This window comes from Haliotis rufescens, unplaced genomic scaffold (genome assembly GCF_023055435.1).
Source record: "Haliotis rufescens isolate VD_foot unplaced genomic scaffold, xgHalRufe1.0.p SCAF_3, whole genome shotgun sequence".
NCBI lineage: Eukaryota > Metazoa > Mollusca > Gastropoda > Lepetellida > Haliotidae > Haliotis > Haliotis rufescens.
In genome coordinates, this window is record NW_025964001.1 from 28,431,907 (window position 1) to 28,442,845 (window position 10,939).

At 42.5% G+C, this 10,939-nt stretch overlaps 1 protein-coding gene across 1 annotated transcript in view; it reads left to right on the plus strand.

Annotated features, from left to right (window-relative positions):
* LOC124145276 (ephrin type-B receptor 1-like) overlaps positions 1–6,936 on the plus strand; it is an 88,522-nt gene extending 81,586 nt beyond the window's left edge. Inside the window, exons 18-20 of the mRNA XM_046515026.2 lie at positions 1,199–1,454; positions 2,637–2,733; positions 3,954–6,936. Of these exons, the coding sequence (XP_046370982.1) occupies positions 1,199–1,454; positions 2,637–2,733; positions 3,954–4,272 (672 nt within the window). The 3' untranslated portion in view covers positions 4,273–6,936. The remainder of the gene's footprint in view (positions 1–1,198; positions 1,455–2,636; positions 2,734–3,953) is intronic.
* The last annotated feature ends 4,003 nt before the right edge of the window (positions 6,937–10,939 follow it).

The following is a 10,939-nucleotide window of genomic DNA, read 5'->3' on the forward strand; positions in this document are numbered from 1 at the left end:
TGGGGATTGTCAACTGTTTTGGAGTAATTTTGAAGATTTTCCACTTCATGTTTGGTGTCATGTTTTGTGAAGGAGATAAACCAGAGTTTCAACAGCATGCTTCTTCTGGCGTAGTTGTTGATTCGGAGGTTGTGCAGACATATGATGTTTGACAGGCTGATGGATCATTAGCTTGTATATTGTGTCACAGTACCTGTTGACCCTCGTAGATCATCTGCGAGGCTGTATGTTGTATCACTGTACTTATTGACCCTCGTACCTGTTGACCCTCGTACCTGTTGACCCTCGTAGATCATCTGCGAGGCTGTATGTTGTATCACTGTACCTGTTGACCCTCGTAGATCATCTGCGAGGCTGTATGTTGTATCACTGTACCTATTGACCCTCGTAGATCATCGGGGAGCCTGTAAAATGTGTCACTGTACCTACTGACCCTCGTAGATCATCTCAGAGCCTGTATAATGTATCACTGAATCTATTGATCCTTGTAGATCATCGCAGAGCCTGTATATTGTGTCACTGTACCTACTGACTCTCGTAGATCATCGGGGATGTAAGACAGAAGCAATTTCCTTTGAGACACATTTCCTATTAAACTTTATTCTCGGACATAGGTTCCAGGTCATCATGTTTGATGGAAGTTGAATGGAGATTGGATGGACACAAGTAGATTGAGATCCAGGGCTGCTTAGTGCAAGTGATACTGGGTTTGAGGGACCTCAGTGGGAATGAGTTCTTGATGACATGATTGATGTCAGTTAAATTGGAATTGGGCGGCACCAATCTGAATAAACTCTTGATGTCATGCTTGATAGAAGTTCATTGGGAATCTGGTAGTGGCCAGGAGTCAGACCTTGACTATGTAGCTCCTGGTTGTGACCTTGCTGACAAGCTTAGGTCCATGTTTACAATTTGCAATGCAGAGTTGCTCCCTTTGAACTTTTGCAGGGTCCACTGGCCATGGGACTGAATCTCTGACTTCTTGTGATCCTTGGTCAGTCAACAACTAGGGATTCACATCCATCTTGACTGTCATTTTTAGATTACAGACTGCGATTTTAGTGAAATACTATTCAAGCCCAACATCTGGGACTCAACCTTGTGGAACTGATATGCTGGAGTCCACAAATGTATTTCATACAGTTAGATTAGGATTTGAAAACAATAGCCTATTAATTTTCTTGTTTTCTTTTCCTAGGAATACCTAACTGATCGAAGATATGTGCATCGTGATCTGGCTGCCAGGAATGTCCTACTTGGGCCAAACAAGGTGGTCAAGCTCTGTGATTTTGGCCTGTCACGTGACATCTACAATGACAACCAGTACAAGAAACTGACCAATGGGAAGCTTCCTCTCAAATGGATGGCTATTGAGTCCCTCAGAGACAGAGTGTTCACCACCCAGAGTGACGTGTGGTCATTCGGCATCCTGCTTTGGGAAATTGTTACAATGGGTAAGTAAATCAGTGCAAATCATGCCGTCGAATGTAACAAGTAAACATGCATTTCTTTCCTTGTAAAAGCTTCTGTCGTACCCCGGGCATGTTTTTACAGAAACATCATCTCCCTGATGGTGTGTGTGATTATTTTTATTTAAAGAGCATGGCTCCAGTGGGAGTAAGTGTATACCATAGGTAAAGTTCTTTCTATGTTGTTCCATGGAGATGACAGGTAGTCAGTACCCACTGTTTGTCATAAGAGCTAACTACAGTACCTAGTGTTTGCGGGGCGGTCGGGTAGCCTAGTGGTTAAAGCGTTCGCTCGTCACGCCGAAGACCCGGGTTCGATTCCCGACATGGGTACAATGTGTGAAGCCCATTTCTGGTGTCCCCCGCCGTGATATTGCTGGAATATTGCTAAAAGCGGCGTAAAATCAAACTCACTCACTCACTCACTCACTCACTCACCTAGTGTTTGCCATGCGAGCTGACTGGTGGTGAAAACAGGTACTCAGTACCCAATGATTCTCATGAGAACTGTCTACAGTACCCAGTGTTTGCCATGAGAGCTGACTATAGTGGAAATGACAGGTACTTAGTACCCAATGTTTCTCATGAGAACTGTCTACAGTACCCAGTGTTTGCCATGAGAGCTGACTATAGTGGAAATGACAGGTACTTAGTACCCAATGTTTCTCATGAGAACTGTCTACAGTACCCAGTGTTTGCCATGAGAGCTGACTATAGTGGAAATGACAGGTACTTAGTACCCAATGTTTCTCATGAGAGCTGGGGGCACGGGTGGCCCAGTCGTCTAAGGCGCCATGATTCACTGTGCAGAGTTGCATGCCTTGGACACGCCAGAAACCTATGATTGTGGGTTCGAATCCCGGTTCGCCCTGATTATGTTTCTAGGTTTGTCAGCACCATACCCATGCTCATGGGTTTCACTGAAGTGGTAAACATCTGAGACCTGCATCACTTCGGGCTTTCCTCCCGCATTAAGCTGACACGCCATGATATAACTGGAATACTGTTCAAAGCAGCATTAAACCAAAATCTCTCGATTAATTAATGAGGGTATAACTGACATGCCACCCACTCACAGATTCAGTAAAAAAAGTGAATGAGAGAATCTGTTTCTTTAACAGATAGTATCTTGGTCTATTGTGTTTATCATGTGTCACTTGCTTCCAGGTGCGTCGCCCTACCCTCATATAGCCCTGTCTGATCTGTACTACGTCCTTGTGAATGGCTATAGGATGGAGAAGACAAGCAACTGTTCTGAAGAGCTGTGAGTATTCACCTGCCCTAAGTTATAGCTGCCCTGACACCTGAAGGCTTCTTTGTCTTTACAGATAGTTTTGCAACTTAAAAGTGGATCAAATTGCCCCCGCCCCCCTTTTATGTTCAGTATGAGATTTGCTATGTCTATTAATTACTAATAAAAAAATCATGCATAATTAGCAAAAGATGTTTATTTTTACCTGCCCTGCCCTGCTTACTCCTACCCCACCCTACCCTACCCTACCCTACCCTACCCTACCCTACCCTACCCTACCCTACCCTACCCTACCCTACCCTACCCTACCCTAACCTAACCTAACCTAACCTAACCTAACCTACCCTAACCTACCCTAACCTACCCTAACCTACCCTAACCTAACCTACCAAACATGACTAAGTGTTAATTCACAGGTTGACTGTCCTATCGAATGTACATTTCCTTTAGATCATTTGACGACCATTCCTGAGTGACTTGGGCTTTCATGAATTGTTCTCCCATGTTCAGTCAGCCAGCCAGCCTGTGAGGAAATGCTAACGAGATCCGACTTATGAGGATCGAATGGTTCTAATGTATGACCTGCTTGATTGTGTTACTGTGCCCCTACAACATAGATTGTTGCTTGTGCTATCAACCACTGGTTATTTACCTCTGTGACATTACTGGGATATTGTTGACTGTGGTGTAACACAACATTCACTCACTCACTCTAGTGAATACTGTTCAACATGTTATTACACTTAACTTACTCACTCATGAACACATTCATGAACACATTCTATCAATTACTCGTGAACACATTCACTCACTAACTCACTCACTCATGAACACATTCTCTCACTCTCGTATGCACTTACTTATGCACTCAATCATGCACTCACTGTCATTGCATGTTTGACCCATGAAGATCCCGGGAAAAATGGGTCTTCAGCAACACATGCTTTCCGTAAAAGGCGACTATGCTTGTCGTAAGAGGTGTCTAACAGGATTGTGTGGTCAGTCTCAGTTGACTGGGTTGGTGCATGCCATCGTATTCCAATTGCATGGTTGGTGCTCATGATGTCAATCACAGAATTGTCTGGTCAAGACTTGATTATTTACAGACTGCTGTCATATAACTGGAATATTGCTGAGTGTGGCGTTAAACAACAAACAAAACACTGCATGTTTATATCAAAGCGTCATGTTGCTCATAGTGGTCATTGACTCACCTTTTTTTCTGCTTGCAGGTATGCCCTCATGCTACAGTGCTGGGCTGCTAATCCAGCAGACAGACCCTGCTTTACCCAGCTGAGGATGATGCTGGAAGAACTGATGGAGGAAGATAGGGACTACCTGGTCCTCGAGAACATCAATGTTCCACTGAACAATTCGGAGAACAGCAGCAGCTCTTCTTCCGTGGATGACATGTCAACCCAGCCCTCCGGGACATCCTCCGGGGTCCTAGTTGTGGCCATGCCCAAAGAGTCACTGCGAGTGGATGTGTGTATTCATGGAAAGTCCACAGATAGACTGCTGAGGAAGTCAGAGAGTGATTCAAGTCCCTAGGAGCAGGACAGTGTGTGTTGTGTGACTATGTGATATAAAGTTGTGTGAGAGGTACCCACCGACAAGGGACAACTCTGAAGTGGTTGTCGTCATGGTCTCAATGGCCGTCATCATGGTCTCAGTGGCTTTCGTCATGGTCTCATTGACTGTCATCATGGTCTGAGTGACTGTCATCATGGTCAGAGTGACTGTCATCATGGTCTGAGTGACTGTCATCATGGTCTGAGTGACTTTTGTCATGGTCTCAGTGGTCGTCATCATGGTCTGAGTGACCGCCATCATGGTCTCAGTGGCCGTCATCATGGTCTGAGTGACTGTCATCATGGTCTGAGTGACTACCATCATGTTCTCAGTGACTGTCATCATGGTCTTTGTGACTGCTGTCATGGTGTCAGTGACTAATCATGGTCTATGAGACTGCTATCATGTTCTCAATGACCGGTATCATGGTCTCAGTGACTAGTCATAGTCTCAATGAATGCTATCATGGTCTGTGTGGCTACTGTCATGGTCTCAGTGACTAATTATGGTCTCATTGGCTGTCGTCATTGTCTCAGAAACTTCGCCATGGTCTCAGTGATGGTCATCATAATATCTGTGATTGCCAGATCTGAATCCAGGAAGTGATGGTATGCATGTTGGACCATTGTGTACCAAACTGTCTAATCACCATGTACAGATGTTCGTCAGAGTTATTCCTGGAGTGATTGACAACCCAAAACAAGGTATTACTGACATATTTGTTTATCTACTGCAATGAACTACAGTTATCAGATCTGGTGAAAATACTTTGATGTCAAGAGGCCAGTCTATATAGTTCTGTGAAATAACTGCAAATAAATTGATCTGCTGGAGGCCCATAAACCAAGTGACAGGAGACCTCAAGATGCTGCTTTCTGAACAATCAGCACTGATTTGTGAATGGTCAACTGATATGGAATGGTTTTGAGACTATGTGCACTTTCATGTTCAGAAGGATACAGACACATAATGTGAAACTGATTTTTAAATGCCAGTGAGACATAAACACTGTTAAAACCGTGTGACTCTTCAGGGGGAATGGACCTTTGGGGTTTTGAATTGAACCAGTGTACATAATTACAGATTTACCCTTAGTGCAAGGGTTACGTTGGAGCTGCCATCTAGTACCGAATGTATATATTGGTAATATTTATTGTTGCAGTATTTATTGACAGTCAGACCTCCATTGCTGTCTGTGAGTTGTGGAGTATTCATGATTGGGCACTGGTACTAGAACCCAATCTTAGCCAGTAGACAATACAGGCAAGGATTGCATTCTGGAACTGATGTACTGTAGGACAAATTGTCTCAGGAGATCGTAGGAGGGTGGAATCTGCCTGTGGAAGGCTGCCCAAAATTGAGAAATGAAACCCCAGTGGATGGTCCCAAATGGCCATCAAACATTATGAAGAATATTTTGATCATCGCCTTCAGGAAGTGGCAACATCTCAAGGTCTGAGGGCATGGCAACATTTCACTGTCTTGGGTTGTGGGAACATCTCACTGTCTTGGGTTGTGGCAACACCTCACTACTTGGGTTGTGGCAACATCTCATTGATTTGGGTTGTGGCAACATCTCATTGATTTGGGTTGTGGCAACACCTCACTACTTGGGCTGTGCCAACATTTAATTGATTAGGGTTGTGGCAACATCTCACTGTCTTGGGTTGTGGCAACACCTCACTACTTGGGTTGTGGCAACATCTCATTGATTTGGGTTGTGGCAACACCTCACTACTTGGGCTGTGCCAACATTTAATTGATTAGGGTTGTGGCAACATCTCACTGTCTTGGGTTGTGGCAACATCTCACTACTTGGGTTGTGGCAACATCTCATTGATTTGGGTTGTGGCAACACCTCACTACTTGGGCTGTGCCAACATTTAATTGATTAGGGTTGTGGCAACATCTCACTGTCTTGGGTTGTGGCAACATCTCACTACTTGGGTTGTGGCAACATCTCATTGAATTGGGTTGTGGCAACACTTCACTACTTGGGCTGTGCCAACATTAAATTGATTAGGGTTGTGGCAACATCTTATTGATTTGGGTTATGTCAACATCTCACTGTCTTGGGTTGTGCCAACATCTCATTGATTTGGGTCGTGCCAACATCTCATTGATTTGGGTTGTACCAACATCTCATTGATTTGGGTTGTGGCAACATCTCTCTGTCTTGGGTTGTGGCAACATTTCATTGATTTGGGTTGTACCAACATCTCATTGATTTGGGTTGCGGTAACACCTCACTACTTGGGTTGTTGCAACATCTCACTGTCTTCGGTTGTGGCAACATCTCATTGATTTGGGTTGTGCCAACATCTCACTGTCTTGGGTTGTGCCAACATCTCAATGACATGGGTTGTGCCAACATCTCACTACTTAGGTTGTGGCAACATCTCATGGATTCAGGTTGTGGCAATATCTCACTGTCTTGGGTTGTGGCAACATCTCACTGACTTGGGTTGTGGCAACATCTCACTACTTAGGTTGTGGCAACATCTAACCGCCATTGGTTGTGGGAACATCTCCTTTGGCTTGTGACACATCTCACATCTTGGTTTACTCCCCATTTATGAATATATCAATGTTCTGGCAACATCTCTCAACCTAGTCATGATGTTCTGGCAAGACACAACTACTTTAGTGATGGGAGAAGCTCTTGTCACAGCCTGTCCTGGCAACATCCTGCTACCATGGTCTGCCACTGCTACTGATTCAAGGGACTTCTGTGAGAGCAAGAGGACAAGAACTGAAGATGTGGAACATTGTTATGTAATGTTTTATTCTCTGGAGAAATGACTCTACACTTTTATGTGAACTTGTTTTACAACACTAGTGCTATAATGTTGTTTTACTTACATTGAACTCTTTTATTCATGTTTTTAGATGTTTCATCGGGTATAAAGATGTGCAGATAATTTGGTATTGGTTTTTGCTCATTTCTTGATGAAGTAATCTCATGTATGAAAATTCCTCCATGTGCATTTCATGAAACCTGATATTAATGGTGATGAAATGATTAAATCAAAGGCAATAATGTCGGCCCTCCATCTGCTTTTAGGTATTTCTGTATAATGAATGATTCTATGATTCATTTTCAGTTAGCAGTGGAATATTCTTCATAAACTGCATCAATCACTTTGATCCTAATTAGTAGCAAATGCTCACACTCCCAACCCCACTGCTTCATTTACTCTGTATAGTGTTGTGAAGTCTGTATTTGGAAAGGTAGTCACTGTCTTGGGCCTTCGAAATTATTTTGAAATTTTAATCTTTCATTGTTGTCCGTTTTGAGGATCTGCAACCCTGTGGGAGGATGGTCACAGGAGGATGGAGAATCTAGCCCAATGAAGGGACAGTTGTTGTTTTTGCCATTTTCTTGACATAAATGTGTGCTCAAAGATTCTTTTTTACCTGCATCCTGTTCAGTTGAATCATATTTTTATGAGATTCAGGGATTACTTGGTCATAATACACTTCATTCTCAGGTGATGGGGAAGAGTTAGATGTTTCGAAAGTATCTACAATTTGTCAAATATGTTTAAAAACCAGTGTATGAAAATAAGGTGAAGTGAAATTATTCAAATGTAGATTTTATTGCAAATTTCACTAAACCTGTTCTTAATTAAAAAGTAAACTCTCTAATGTCAAATATATTTCATGTATAAACATTTTATTTCCATAATGCAAGTCATTCCTAAACCTGAAATGTTAGTTTTAAAGATATTGTTTTGTTTTGTGACATGTTATGAAACCTGTTCCTTTTAAAGAATGAGGACCATGTTTTTGTAGGATTTGTTAAACTGTTTCAAGCCTTATCGTTCCTTGATATACACATCATGCATATGTCTTTATTTCATGGATTAATTTCTGGAACATCATATATGCAACTCATTTAGACATGTTGAATTTGTAAGGTATTTCATGACATATTAATTTAATTTTATTGCTGAAATCTAAAAAAAATACTGTTTCATTAAATATGAAATATTCATTTATTTATAAACATTCTTATTACTTCTTTGATAGGCATTTAGAAGTTGGAGTACTAAGTAAGGATAAGAATTTATGGATGAACAACTTCTTTATTACAATTAAGAGCGACGTTTCGGTGTAGGTTCTAACACCGTTATCAAGCACTTGCTTGATAACGGTGTTAGAACCTACACTGAAACGTTGCTTGCTTGATAACGGTGTTAGAACCGTCGCTCTTAATTGTAATAAAGAAGTTGTTCATCCATAAATTCTTATCCTTACATTCTTATTACTCATAACATTTCATGTAACATGGAGGGAGTTTATCTTCACACATCTTTTGCATTTTTACAAACTTTAGACTGATCATTTAGAGTACCCACATGACTAATTCTTATAAATTTGTGATTTGTGATTAATTCTGTATATAAAGTAGGTGTCTTGGTTATGAATATGGGTGGTATGTAGACTGTTTGTGCATTAAGGGACTCCCAAAGGGCTACGTTCAAGTGTTGTGATCACTGTCTGCCAATCAGTGTTGCCTCTACAGTCACCAGCAGAGAGGTGGTCAACACAACTCTTCCCTCCAGTAGGATGCTCTCTTGGAATACGCTAGACCTCCTTCTTATATCGTTTTTCAACAAGGCCAATCAGTTTGGAGTGGATACCGTCAAGGTTCACATGCCTGCATGACTAAATATAATTATTTTTCAAACCCTGCATTGTTTTTTAAATATGTATTATTCCTATTTTGATAAATCACCACACGATTATAAATTTATTTTCTCATGTTTAATTAGTTGATAGCCAATTCTTTGTAGTGACCATTTCCCCTGATAATACTTATTCAGTGTGGTAATTTCTTGCCAGAGAACCGAGTTCTTAAGGTGATACATTTTGAATTTTATCAAATTAAAATAATCCTGTTTTTAACTTTATTTAAAAAATAGCAGAGCTGTTGATCAATGAAAATAAATGGACTGGTAATTATCACAGGCAATAATATGGCATGTCTACGGTACGTCCAAGAGAACGCCCTACCCATAGTGATATGGTATATATATATATTGAGGTGTAATATATTTCCCACTACAGGTGTATATGTATGTTTTGGTGTTAATCACAGGTACATCTAGTGATGGTGAAGTTGTATTCACTTATGGTTAAATGATTGCATAGGGCCATACGTGTCATTACCGTATACAGTCAAATAAATCCACATTCTCCACCCTTGTGTCATGTTGTTGGTGATCAGGGTGCCGTTGTACAAAGTGATCTTAGCGCGTAACTACCAGACCGCTTCCGTGGTCTAGTGGTAGAGCGTTCGCCCGGAGAGAGGAAGGTCCGGGGTTCGATCCCCGGCCGCGTCATACCAAAAGACGTTAAAAGATGGTACTTGTTGTAACCCTGCCTGGCGCTCGGCATTAAGGGGCTAAAACAAGGACTGTTCGGCTCGGAGTCAGTATACTGTGTCTGAGTGGGGTTTAAATGTTAAACTGCGGCATGGTATCTCAGTGAGCTAGCACTATAAATCGGCATCAGTCCGGACTAGTACAAGCAGCCACACACACACACACACACACACACACACACACACACACACACACACACACACACACACACACACACACACACACACACACACACACACGTGCATGCACGTCGCTATATAAGTGCAATAATCTTGGACGCGACCCAATTCCACCTCACCTCACCTCACCTCACCTCACCTCGTAACTACCATGCATTAACACAGACTTCCGACAGTCGTAGCACTAAGGTTGTTTTGTACAACGGCACCCCCATGAACATGTATTTTAGTCTGAATATAACTGTCGGTGCGTGAGTAACATGATCATCATGGTTAAAGCGTTCGCACCTTACGCCGAAAACCCTAGTTCGAGTCCCTTCATGGGTACAATGTGTGAAGCCCATTTCTGGAACAAAAAAAACGGGCTTGGAAAGAAGAGAAAATAGTTGAAAGGAACATGGCCGTCGTCTAAGGCGCCGCTATTCGCTGTGCAGAGTTGCGTCCCTTGGGCACGCCAGAATCCTGGGTTTGAATCCCGTATCGCCCCGATTGTTTCTAGATTTGTCAGCACCATACCCGTGCTCATGGGTTTCACCGAGGTGGTAAACGTCCGAGACCTGCATCACTTCGGGCTTTCCTCCAACATTAAGCTGACACGCCGCGATATAACTGGAATACTGTTAAAAGCGGAGTTAAACCCAACTCACTCACTCACTACAGAGGATCGGGCTTTATACTGTGTTGGGATTCCGGGTTAGTTTTGTTTGTCTGTTGGTTAACGCCGCACTCAGCAATATTCAAGCTATATGACGGCGTTCTGTAAATAATCGAGACTGGACCAGACAATCCACTGAGCATCGATCTACGCAATAGGGATCGATGACATGCATCAACCAAGTCAGCGAGCCTGACCACCCGATCCCATAAGTCGCCTCTTACGACAAGCATAGTCGCCTTTTAAGGTAAGCATGGGTTGCTGAAGACCTATTCTACCCCGGATCTTCACGGGTCGATTCCGGGTTAGAATTTCTCCCAAGCAACCCATGCTGGTCGTAAGAGGCGAGGATCTGGTGGTCAGGCTTGTTGATAGGTTAAGTGCGTGTCTACGCACCCATCTTGCCCAATACTTTTAACTTA